General features: G+C 37.8%; 1 protein-coding gene across 1 annotated transcript in view; it reads left to right on the forward strand.

Annotated features, from left to right (window-relative positions):
- ME3 (malic enzyme 3) overlaps positions 1–13,916 on the forward strand; it is a 309,466-nt gene that overhangs the window by 275,322 nt on the left and 20,228 nt on the right. The window contains exon 8 of the mRNA XM_007490831.3: positions 1,188–1,297. Coding sequence (XP_007490893.1) covers positions 1,188–1,297 — 110 coding nt within the window. The remainder of the gene's footprint in view (positions 1–1,187; positions 1,298–13,916) is intronic.

Below are 13,916 nucleotides of genomic sequence, written 5' to 3' on the forward strand. Positions count from 1 at the left end.
AAAGAGCCGCAAAGTGTAATTTACAAAGAAGTGTTCATTGGTGACAGAAGGATGTCAATTGTCAACTGGAATCTGCACAAAAATATGTTATCTCTTAAGTGAGGATTTCAGGCATTGTCCAAGGGCTAGGAGAGGCGGTGGGGGAGGAGTGGACATTTTGAGGTGATGGCAACATGCAAGGAAACAGCCCATTTATAAGCCTGCTTCAGTGTCCTGTGATTATCTGTTCAGGAGGTTATTAGGCCCTATGAGGAAGGAAGGAACTAGAGATGTTTAGCGTAGAGCGATGATAAGACATTATCTTTAAGTATTTGAAACTGTCATGTCAAAGAGGGATTAGTTTTTTTCTGTCTGTCATGGGAGGACAGAACCAGGAACCACAGAGAAACAGTGTAAGAAAAATCCTACCAACAACTTAACTAATACAAAAATAAAGTGGTCTTCCTGAGTGACCAGTGGCTTCCCTCTGACCGAAAGTTTTTCAAATGTAGGTTAGATGACTTCATGCTAGAGAAATTGAGGGGATTCCTATACTAGTAAAGTCTTAAAATGGAAATCAATTAAAATTCTATGATTCTATGAACTTTGCATTGCTTTTTTGGTCAACAGGGGAGCTTTCTGAATTTCTGGGATAGTCATAGCCCATGGAGATATTCATTGCCAGCCTCACCCCTACTAACAACCCTTCCAAGTACACTGAAACTGAGGCTATGCTGTTAGATCCTAGTGACCACCCAAAACAAAGAAGTTCCATTTTAGGTTTCTCTTCTTCCCTTTGAAAGGATAAGCTAGACCTAGTCTTCAAAATTCTGTCCAGCCAACCAAATGCCAAAGGTGTTCAGTGCATCATAGGATTTAGAACTGGAAGGAATTATCCAGTCCAACTGCCCCCACCAATATTTTACAGATGAGGAAACAGAGTCCCAGGAAAGGACTTGTCCAAGGTCCTTTGTGTAGAAAATAGCAGAACTAACAGGGCTTCTGCCTCCAAATCTATTGTCCTTTTCTCTTTTTGACATTAGGGTTTTTTTGCCTCCAGTAAACATTATGTTATTCACACACACACACACACACACACACACACACACACACACACACACACATTCCTGCCATGCCTCAATGTGGGTCTACCTGGGCAAAGTCATAGAGAGGATGCCACATGCTCTCATTTCTTCCTCTGCCTACAGGTTTGGAATAAACTGCCTCATCCAGTTTGAAGATTTTGCCAATGCCAACGCCTTTCGCCTGCTCCAAAAATATCGTAACAAGTACTGCATGTTCAATGATGACATCCAGGGTGAGTTGGGGGGGCCCAAACAGGTCTGGACCAGGGATGAAGCTGAGGTCATAGTAGGCACTTCAGTTAACAAACCCTCTGGGGACAAATAACCTTTTAACTAAGTCAGCCTGGACTTGCAAAGAAAGCATCATAGATGTCCCAGGCTCTTCAACAGTGAGTTCATGAGAGTGATAACTAAAGATGAAGAGGAGATACTGCACCTGTGTCAAGTAGAGGTCTCTGGATGCTGGAGCTAGAGCTGGATGCACTCCTGGGAGAGACAAAAGCACCAGCCAAATGAACCAATTTCCTAGCGAAGTAGAAGGGGGAAAAAAGTTGACATGGGCACATTTTGACCTTATGAGAGGAAAAATCTTCTTAATAATTAAACCCACTAGAAAGTAGAGTGGATTATCGCAGGGAATAGTGAGTTCTCCTTTACTGGACATCTGCCATTTTACTTCTGTCTTTCATAACAAAACTTCCAACAAATAAAAATTCCACCAAAAACACCTTCCAAACTATTATTAGACCCTATCCTTTTTATAGTAGATATGATGCAATAGAAAAAAAAATCATTGGATTTTGAAATGGAAGACCCAGATTTGTGTCTCAACTTAGCCACTTACTAGTTTCTATGATCTGGGGCAAGTTTTTGAACCTCAGACTCATTGTTCTGTAAAATGGGAATATTTATGAATGTTTACCATACCACATGGAGTTATTGCAAGTTTCAGATGATATAATATATGGAAAATAATTTGTAAATCATTGAATTCTTTTAATCAATCAATTAACAGTTAATTACATTTCTTAAATGTAATTTATATGCTAAGCACTCTACTAGGTCCTAGGGATATAAAGACAAAAATTAAACCATCTATACCCCCAAAGACACCTATATTCTATTGAGAGAGCCAACATGTATATTAATAGCATAAATATAAATATTTATATAAAAGGAATATATGTACAAAGGAGAGTCTAGGAGGAGAGCAGTAAAAGCTAGGAGGATCAAGAAATATTTCATGGAGAAGGTGTTTCTTTAGTTTTGAAGAAACCAAGGTTTCTAATGCAGAAGTGAATAGGCTTTTACAATTTGTTATTTTAAAATAGTAATAATTCCCCTCAACCAAACTTCATCCATTTTACCATTTTGCCTCTGACTAGCCATAGGACTCGATGTTTTAGGATGAGAAGGAAAGGAAACAGAACTTGGAGTCAAGACCTGTTGTTCAGTTGTTTTCAGGCATGTCTGACTCTTTGTGGCCCCATTTGGGGTTTTCTTGGCAAAGATACTGGAGTGGTTTGCCATTTCCTTCTTTAGCTCATTTCACAGATGAGGAAACTGAGGCAAACAAGGTTAAGTGACTTGCCCAAGGTCACACATCTATCTGCTTAGTGTCTACAGCCAGATTTGAACTCATGAAGATGAGACTTCCTGACTTCAAGCTTGGCACTCTGTCCACTGTGCTCAGATACTATCTGTATGACCTTGGGCAAGCCTCTGAAGCCTGTGAGCTTCAGTTCCTACATCTGTAGAACAGTGATCTCAGTATTTGTGTGACCTTCTTCACAGTATCACTGTGGGAAGAGCAAGGTGGTACAGTGGATAAAGCACTAGTCCTGGAGTCAGGAAGATCTGAGTTAAAATCCAGCCTCAGGCACATACCAGCTGTGTGACCCTGAGTAAGTCACTTCATTTCTCTTTGCATCAGGTTCCTCATATGCAAAATGGGGAAAATAATAGCAACCATCTCCCTCCGTTGTTGGGAGAATAAAATGAGATAATATTTATAAAGTGCTTGGCATGAAATAGGCACTATGTCAATACTAGCTATTACTATTATTTCTTCAAGAACATTAAATGAACTATAGTTTCTCATGATCTTATACATAAGAGGCAGCATGGCCCAGAGGCTATAGAATTGGGCTTGGAGTTGGGAAAATCTCAGACGGTTACTTAGCTGTTAATCTTGGTCAAGTCACTTAACCTTGAAAGGGTCCCTGTAGCCAAAAGTTACAGACGATTACATGATCAACAGAGAGAGTTTCTACACCAAAGAAATCACTGCAAAAAAATTCTAGATGCCCTAATTAGTATTTGAAGTGTTTAAATGTAACATATTTCATGTGAAATAACAATATGGAGCATTCTTCAACTATTCACTGAAAACTTGGTCATCACTTCATTGATCAGAGTTCTCAAGTCTAAGATTTTTGATTTTCAAAATTTTTTACCATGTTGTTGTGGTAGTATAAATTGTTCTTACTTCACTTTTCAGTTCATACAAATCTTTGCAGGTATCTCTGAAACCAACCTCTTCATCATTTTATATAGCATATATTTATATGTCATAATTTCTTCTACCATTCCCCAGTTGATTCCTCAGTTTCCTATTCTTTTGCCAGCACAAAAAGAGCTACTATAAATATTTGTGTACATATGAGTTCCCTCCCTCTTTCTTTGATCTCTTCAAGGCACAGACCTCTTAACAATATCACTGAGTCAAAGTACATGAAATTTTAGTTACTTTTTGGACTTAGTTCTGTAAACCTTAAAATTTCTTACTGATAGTCTAAGGAATTTGAATGGTGAAATTTCCAACTTGGAAAATTTCTTACTGATAGTCTAAGGAATTTTAAGGTTTACAGTTCTTAATTCCAAAATAGCTGTACCAATTCACAGCTCTACCAAGAGCACATTACTGTGCCTGTTTTCTCAATAGTACTCCATCATTTATCATTTTCTTTTTTTTGGTCAACTTTACCAATTTAATTGGTTCAGGGTGAAACCACAAATTTTATTTATTTTTCATTTCTCTATTAGTAATTAAGAGCACTTTATATGACTATAGATGGCTTGGATTCCCTTTCTTAAAAGCTGTTTGTATCCTTTTGACTTCATTTCTTATATATAATGTAAATTAAACCTTTATCAGAAGATACACAGCAAAGATTTTTTTCCTAGTTAACTGTTTGCCTAATAAATTTAACTGGGTTGTTTTTGTTTATGCAAAACTTCTAAAATTTGTATAATTATAATTGGCCATTTCATCTACTTATTTAGAGGCAGCTAGATGGCACAGTGGATAGAGTGCTGGATCTGGAGTCAGGAAGTCCTGATTTCAAATTCAACCTCAGACACTTACCAGCTGTGTGACCCTGGACAGGTCAGTTAACCATCTATAAAATGGTAATAGCACTTAACATCCCAAAGTTGTTGTAAGGATTAAATAAGATAACATTTGTAATCACCTAGCACATAAGCTCTATAAAAATGTTAGTTGCTATCATTATCATTATTATTATCTTCTGTGATTCGCCATATCCCTTGTTAAGTCTTCAAGTCTTCCCCCTATGTAAGGGTGGAAAGGGGTTATTTATAAAAATGTTGGACTATATTATATTTAAAATAGGGCCACCAGGATTTTTTAATTCCAAGGAGATTTATTTATAATTTATTTACAACATGTAGAAAGAATGGAGTAAGAAATCAGAGAGAGGATAGGGTACAATATCTAGCCTAAGCACTAAGTAATTGACTCCCGGCCCCTGGCTCAACCCAAGCAGGGAGAGTTAGTCCTGGGCCTTGGCAAAGCTGAGGACCTGGGGAAGTCTCTCCTGAGGCTAGTCTCTTCAGAAAATCCAGTGTGAAAGGAGTCAGCCTTTCATTCATCACGTCTCGGGTACAGTCAGCAGATTCTCCACCAGCCTCCACTCCAAAGAAAGAAAGAACTGCCAGTAGAACTCCAGAAGAAACCAAAGTCCAAGTTTAACTCCACCCAGGAAGTTGTCACTCTCTTTTAAAGACACTTTCTTTTGCATCACTTCCTGTGTCTTCCTCCACTTTTTATGTGTACAAATCATACCTAAGCCTTGCTTAACACTGCCCAGGAGGCAGTCAGTCGATTCTGATTTGTCACCCACTATTGCACACGTGGGTCACAGACCTCCCACTTAATGATTAAGTGGGATGTTTACACTTTTGGTGATTATATCTAAAAATGGGCAGATCTCCCTACTCAACTTGTTAGTAGGGTGTTTACACTTTCGGTGATTAAATCTAAAAATAGACAAGGGCATCTTCACAATCAAGGGAGAGTTCACTAATTTCATTTTCACAATCAGGGGAGAGTTCATTAATTTCATTTTCACAATCGTAGAAGTGTTAAATTCAATCTTCACACCTACCTATAGATCTTGAAAGTAATTCCTTCCATGCTCCTCTAATTTGTTTATATTATGACCTTGAAGAGCTACAAAATGAAAACTATTATTATTATTATTATTACTACTACTACTATTATTACTAAGTAAAATTAGAGATGGAAGGGAGTTTTGGAGTACATCTAGTAAAAGCCCCTCATTTGTAGTTGAGGCACCTGAGCCTCAGAGAAACAAACTGATTTGCTTAAGGTTGTTTACCTATATGGCAAATAAAGGCAAGACCATGGATCAGAGCCCAGGTTGCCCAACTCTCAGGCTGATACCCTTTCTGAAATATCCCATTCCTTTTTTGGAATACTGTATTACATCTGTGCTATCATCTTCCCCAAAGCCCTAACCCTGTAAACATCATTCTGCTCACGACTTTAAAGTCAGATGGGAAAGTTGCCACTGGTCATCAGGCAGAAGGGGGAGGTGGAAGGAATGAAATATGAAACTCATTAGCCCTGTTTGCCTGATGATTGCTGACAGATAGAAATCCAACAAGACAGGCTCAGTGCTGGTGAAGACAAGCAGTGTCCTTGTCCTTCTTTGTAAGGTTTGACTTCCCTGCCCCACAATTCAAGGGAGTAGCCATAATCCTGCTCTAAGTATAGGCTAACTAATTAATTAGCTAAATTACCTGGTTAGGCAGCAGCTAGTTATCCATTCTTTCCTTCATTCATTCAAAAGCTATTTCACAGGTGAAGAGATGGATAGGCAATGAGGGAATGTATAAAATGTAGATTAAGGCACAATCGTTGCCCTCATGGAACTTGAGTCTAGCAGAAGATAAAACCCAGAGACAGGTAACTATAATATACATTACCTAATGAGTATATTAGGGAGAACCAGAATATTGCCTAAGAAACTTCAATATATGCTGGGGATTGTAATCCCCATTTTACAGATGCAGAGGCTTAGCCCCAGTAGTTCTAGCTATCTGCCATAGTTCACACAGGCAACAAATCACTACCCTGCCTTCCTGAGGGTATAAAGGAGCCATTCTTTCCTGGCTTCAGCATTTGCAAGCAAGCCATTGTTCCATTCCTTTAGAAATTATACACTTTATGTTCTCTTGATACAATCTTTTTAAAACTTTTAGTTCTAATTTCTCACCCTTCTCTAGCCCTTTCCTTATCTCTTACGAAGGCAAGAAATGCAATACTATTGTACATATGAAGTCATGCAAAACATATTTCCACATTAACCATGTTGCTAAAGAAAAAGAAGCAAGAAAACATATTTCAGTCTGCACTCAAAGTGAATCCGTTCTCTCTCTGAAAGTGGATAGAGTTTTGCCACATGAGTTCTTTGAAATTGTCATGAATAATTTTATTGATCAGAGTAAATAAATCATTCAAGTTGATTATTGCTATAACATTGCTGTTACTTACTACGTCCCAAGTTCTACTCCTGCTGCTTATTTCACTCTGCATAAGTTCAAATGTCTTCCCAGGTTTTTCTGAAACCATTAACTTTGCCATTTCTTAAAGCACAGTAATATTCCATCATAATCATATACCCCTACTTATTTAGCCATTCCACAATGGATGAGCACTCTCTTAAGTTCCAATTCACCGCCACCACAAAAAGAGCTGCAATAAATATTTTTGCACATATAGGTCCTTTTCCTTTTCTTTGTATCTCTTTGGGGTAAAGGTAAATGATGATTATTGCTAGGTAAAAAGATTTGTACCATTTACACATAGTTTTAAATTATTCTTGGAATGGTAGGACCAGTTTACAACTCCACCACAATGCATTAGTGTTCTTATTTTTCCATATCTCTTCCAACATTTGTCATTTTCCTTCTCTGCCATGTTAGCCAATCAGGTGGGTGTGAGATAATACATTAGAACCATTTTAATTGACATTTTGCTATTATTAGTGATTTAGAGCATTTTTCATGTAACTATTAATAACTTTGGCTTCTTCCTCTGAAAACTGCCTGTTCATCTCCTTTATTCATTTATCAGTTAGAGAATGACTAATATTTATATATTTGACTCAGTGCCTAATATATTTGAGAAAAGAGACCTTTTTCTGAGAAACTTGTTATAAAAAAAATTTCCTCTACTTTCTGCTTCACTTTTAATTATGATTGCATTGGTTTTGTTTGTGAAAAAAAATTAATTTCTGTGTAATTAAAAAAGTATTCATTTTCCCTCCAAGAATCCTCTCTATCTCTTGTTTGGTCATGAACTCTTTCCTTATCCATAGATCTGACAAGTAATTTTTTTCTATGCTCCCCTAATTTGCTAATGATATGTCTAAATCATGTACAAATTTTGATCTTATCTTGGTATATGGCATGAAATGTTGGTTAGTTTCTTCCAGATTACTTTTCAGTTTTTCCATTGGTTTTTGCCAAATAGTAAGCTCTTGTCCCAATAGCGTGGCTCTTTGGGTTATCAAACACTAGATTACTGTGGTCACTTATTTCTATATGTTGTATGCCCAACTTATTACATTGATTTATTACATCGATCCTATTTATTCTCAAATAGCAAATTGTTTTGATGATTCTGCTCTGTGCGATAGCTTGAGATCTGGTACTGCTAGGCCATCTTCACTTATTTTTATTGACTTTCCTCAATAATCTTGACCTTTTATTTCTCCAGATTAATTTTATTTTTCCCTAATTTTATAAAATCTCTTTTTATATATTTTTATATTCTCTTTGGTGGTTTGTTAGTATTGGGAAGTAAATTAATTATGTTGGTAATGAACTAATTTTAGCTAGTATTGTCATTTTTCTGATTGTTGTCTCAGCCTACCCTTGAACAATTAATATTTCTCCAGTTGTTTAGTTCTATCTTTATCTGTATGAAAAATGTTTTGTAATTATGTTCATATAGTTCCTGGGCGTACTTAACAGGTAGATTCCAGCATATTTTATACTATCTGCAGCTATTTTAACTGGAATTTCTCTTTCTAACTATTCCTACTGTGTTTCATTAGAAATATAGAAAATGCTGACCATTTGTGTGGGTTATTTTATATTCTGTAACTTTGCTAAAGTTATCCATATTTTTTACTTCCTTTTTAGTTGACTCTCTAAGATTCTCTAAGTATATCATCATATCATCTGCAAAAAAGCTCATTTTGTTTCCTTGGTACCTTTGCTTATTTCTTCAATTTCCTTTTTCTTGTCTTTTTGCTATAGCTAGCATTTCTAATATAATATTGAATAACAGTGGTTATAATGGATACCCTTGCTTCATCCCTGATCTTATACGGAAGCATCTAGTTTATCCTCATTATAGATAATGCTTGCTCTTTGCTTTAGATAGATGTTACTTATCATATTAGGAAAGATTTCATTTATTCCTATGCTTTCTAGTGTTTTTTTTTAAATAATCCTTATTTTCTCTCTTAGAATCAATACTAAGTATTGGCTTCAAGGCAGAAGAGTAGTAAAAGCTAGGCAATTAGAGCTAAGTGACTTGACTAGGGGCACACAGCTAGGAAGTATCTGAGGTTACATTTGAATCTAAGACCTCTCATCTCCTGATCCGGTTTTCTATCCATGGAGCCACTTAGCCTCCCCTATTGAGTTTTTAATCTGAATGAATATTGTATTGTTTCAATAGTTTTTTCTGTATCTGTTGATATAATTACATGATTTTTATTGTTTTTTGTCATTGATATGGTCAATTATGCTTATGGTTTTCATAATATTGGGCCAGCCCTGCATTCCCAATATGTCACACCTGGTCAAAGTGTATAGTCTTTGTGATATTGCTTTAATCTTGCTAGTGTTTTATTTAAATTTTTTCATCATTATTCATTAGAGAAATTGATCTATAGTTTTCTTTGTTTTTGCTCTCCCTATTTTAGGTCTCAAAACTCTATTTGTGTAATAGAAAAAATTCAGTAGGACTTTTCTTTACACATTTTTCAAACAGTTTATATAATATTGGAATGAATTATTCTTTAAATACTTGGTAGAATTAGCTTGCAAATTCATCTGATTCTGGGGATTTTTTTCTTGGGGAGCTCATTTATGGCATGCTCAATTTCTTTTTCTAAGATAGGGTTGTTTAAGTATTCTATTTCCTCTTCTGTTGAGATACAATGACTTTGGAAAGAATTTAATGTCTATTACCTCCAAGGCAACCTTGGGTTGAGCCCAAGTTCTTGAACTTGAACTTAGGTCTTAAAAATATTTCACCCTACGTTCAGAATTATAGAACATTCAAAATGGAAAAGAACCTCAGAATGCAAAATATTAGACCTGGAAGGGACGTGGAATATTAGAGCATTGAATGTGAAATGTTAGTGCTGGAATGGAGCCCCCTACCATAGAATGTTACAATTAGAAAGGAGCACTGTCATATAAAACGTTAGATGCAGAAGGGATCCTCGAGATCCTCTCTTTCCCATCGCTCATTTGTCAGATGAGTAAACAAAGACCCAGAGAGAAATGACTCATCCAAGGTTGCATTCCTTCCCTTTCATGAGCACTGACACAAAGGAAGCTTTGGCCCAGGACAGGGTCAGGCTCGCCCAGGACAGCCTAATTCCAGCAGCTGCTGTCACACACACACCCACCCCCTGGCAGTCTCTTCAAGAATTTCAGACAGAGCATAGCAACACACACAGTTTCTGTTGTTTCATCTGGGATCAAATGAGGCATCTCAGTAATCATGGCAGGAAATTGGGGCCAAGCTGAAAGTCAAGAAGGTGGCAAGTTTGGGGAATGATGACTTTGGCAGAACAGAATAAAGTAGATCCGATGGAAACAAGTGAGGGATGCAAGATTCAGGATTCCAAGGGATGCTCAGGCTTTCGCAGTCCCTTCAAACAAAGGGGAACACTGACTAGCTTTGTGACTTTAGGTAAGTCATTTGCCTTGTCTTGGCTTGAGTTCCATGTTTTGTAAAATGAGGAAAGGATGAGGTTCCCTATAATTGGAGGCTTTCTGAGGTGTCTGGATGAATAAGTGTCTGAGATGTTGTTGAAGGAAAATATCATTAAAAGGGCTGATTTTGAGTTAAGAGCTTACTTCAAATTCCAACTCTGTTACTTAGCAGGGTGACCATGGACATTTAATTTAACCACTTCAGACCTATCCTGAAGACAGCTGGTGGCACTGTATATAGGGCTTGCCCTTGAGTCAGGAAGACCTAATTTCAAATCTAGCCTTAGACACTAGCTATGTGACCCTGGGCAAGTCACTCAGCCTCTGTTTGCTTCACTTTCCTCAACTATAAAATGGGGGTAATAATAACATCTACTTCCCAGAGTTTTTATAAGGATCAAATGAGATGAATTTGTCAAAAATACTAAGCACAGTGCCTGACACACAGCGGATGCTATATAAGTGACTATTTTCTTCTTCTTGCTCCTTGTCTTTTCCACCTCTGTCTTCTTAAAGGATCATAGGATCATAGAGACACCATGAAATAATGAGTAGAGCACATAACTTGGAGTCAGGAAGACCTGAATTCAAATCTCATTTCATATACCTACTAGCTGTATGCTCCTAGACAAAGGAGACATAACCTCCTTGGGCCTCAGTTTCCTCATAGCTAAGATAAGGAGATTGGATTTGATGATCTCTAAGTCCTTTCCACCTCTCAGTGGCCTAACAAGTCACAGGATTGTAGTAGTAGTGGACAAGGCACAAAAGTTGGAGTCAGGAAAACCTGAATTCAAATCCTACCTACAATCCTATGATCCAGAACAGGAAGAGACCAGAGAGGCCATGCTCTCTATGATTTAATGACAAGGTATCAATTGGGTCAGGTGGTTTCTGCAGTTCCTTCCACTCTGGAATTTAGTATTTCTTTCTTTTTTTGCAAGAGGATGGACTCCTGACCAGAAGTAACCTGGGAAAATCCTTTTATATTTTTCTTAGCTGCTACTGAAGTTCCCTTACTTCCATGCATGACATCCCATCCTTTGCAATTCATGTCAATAGACTTCTGCCATGATCAGCCCCATGTTTTAAAGGCCCTTCTCTTACCAAAGAAATATAAAAGTTCCCTTACTTTACAGAATGCTTTGTTATTGTAATTTTGTCCTACCAGCATACATAACAACCCTTCTATGACTCAACAAGATGTTGTTTCTAGAGTTGCTGTGACCAAAAGGTTTACCACCCTGAGGCCAAGCTGATGACGAGTCTCTCCAAACCTAGCTCTTCTGGTCCTCAGACAGCAGACATACTGTCCATCATTGGCCCGCTCCTTGGCTCCTTCCCAACTTGGTAGAACCTTTCAGAACTTACTCTACTCTGGCAAGCCTTCAAGAACTCAGGATGACTGGCCATGAGGACTCTGCCAGACGAGGGCTCGGCAAGGAAGAACCACACAGCTCTGATGCTCTCGTCCATCATGGCCACTAAATGAAGCACTATGAGTGAAAGAAATCTTAAGCTAATGAGCAAACTCACATGCTTCTAAGACCATCACTGCTAACTTCCCCCAACTTCTGTGCAAGTCTGCCTTAATGGCTGACCTTATCCTAAGACAGAATGACTGGACCCTAGACTGGAGTTACTGAGCCCAACCCATCTTAGCTCTCCCACTGACTGGCAAGTAGTGTGGGAGCTTTGGGAAGGGGAAGAGTCATAGGGTGGAATTACGCCACTTCATTGTTTGTTGGGGTTTAGGACTTTGTTTCTTTTTTTTCAATTCTCAGAAAGAAAAAGCCACACACCCAAAACCAGTGAGAATGATTTTAGTTATTCCATTTCCCCTTCTCTCTCTTCAGCTGGATTATTTCCAGTTGACCCCTACATGGGAAAAAACGCAAAGTTCTCCTATCTCTATCTATCTTGTTCCACAAATCCTCAGAATGTCTTACATTTTCATAACAATTTATAGTTTCCAGAGCTCTTACCTCATTTCTCATTCCCAACAATTCCATGAAACAGAGAAGGCTAGATGTTATTAACTTAATTCAACAAATGGAGAAACTGAGCTGTAAAGGACTTTAATAAAAATCATCAAATCCAACTCCTTCATTTTATAAGATGAAGTATTTAAGACCTGGAGATAAGAAGTGACTTGCCAAAGGTCACATATCTTGGCAATGACAGAATGAATTCAAACCCAGGTCTTCTCATTCCAAATTCAGGTCTCCTTCAACATACTATGATATTGCCTCCCATTTAAAAACTGTGTGAAGGGACAACTGGATAGTTCAGTGGATTGAGAGACAGACCCAGAGATGGGAGGTCCTGGGTTCAAACCTGGGCTCAGATACTTCCTAGCTGTGTGACCCTGGGCAAGTCACTTCCCATTGCCAGCCCTTACCACTGTTCTGCCTTAGAACCAATATATGGTATTTATTCTAAGATAGAAGTTAAGGCTTTTTAAAAATAATAATAATAAATAAAGTAAAAGCTATGTGAGCATATAGATCACTTCATCTCATTAGACCCTAGTTTTTTCATCTGTAAAATGAGGATAATAGTACCTGCCTGAAATACACTCACAGTGTCCTAAGGAGCTCATGAGATCATGCTTCTGAAGGCACCATATAAGTAAAACACTACATAAGATTGAACTATGATCAATGGGGCATGATCCCCATCCTCCCAGAGCCAGCACTCTCATTGAGGAGGGAACACGTGAAATAAAAAGAAACAAATATGTAATAGATCTGTGGTTCTAAAAAAGTATTTAGGCATTCAGCTATATAAGCCACAGGTACTAATACATAATACATGAAAATTATTTCAACCGTCATGCAGGGGAAAAAAAACACCACTAAATACTTGTCCATTGTGGTTGCAATTATTGTTGTTGTTACTACATTTTTGTTTAGTTTGGCTTTATTCATGTGGCTTCTAAATATATGAGGATCACTTGAAAGACTGGAGAAAGGGGTTTATTTCCTGCCACATCATTGTCTATTATCTGTCTTCCAAGCTCAGTGCCTTCCATGAAGCCTCTCCCTGTTCCTACAATTCACAGTGGTCTTTCTCCAAAACTCCTGGACTTGGAGTGAGGAGATCTGGGCTCAAGCCCCACCTTTGAGAGTTCTACCTCTGATACACACAAGCTGTGTGAACCAGGGCAAGATGCAAACTCTCAGAGTTCTAGGCAGTTCTTTCAAACTAAGGGTTGAAGGGAAGATGCTAACCTGTACTGATTTGTAAAATTACAGGTCTTATCCCTACCCCTAACATTCATTTGGAACTTTAAGGTTATCAAAGCTCTCACAAACCTATTCACTTTCAATCTTCACATCAGCATTATTAGTCTTGTTTTATAGATGAAACAACAAAAGCTGAAGGAGGTGAGGTGACTTTCCCAAGATCACACAGCTAGTAAAGACCTGAATCCAAGTCCAGCAATACCATTGTACCAAGCAACCATTTCAGTCATTGATTTAGATGTAGAGGGACTATGATCTGCATTGCTGAAGGCAATCTGCACTTCTCCCCAATAAAGAAGCAGTTTCTTGAGGT

Source organism: Monodelphis domestica, chromosome 4, assembly GCF_027887165.1.
Source record: "Monodelphis domestica isolate mMonDom1 chromosome 4, mMonDom1.pri, whole genome shotgun sequence".
In the NCBI taxonomy this organism is placed as follows: Eukaryota; Metazoa; Chordata; class Mammalia; order Didelphimorphia; family Didelphidae; genus Monodelphis; species Monodelphis domestica.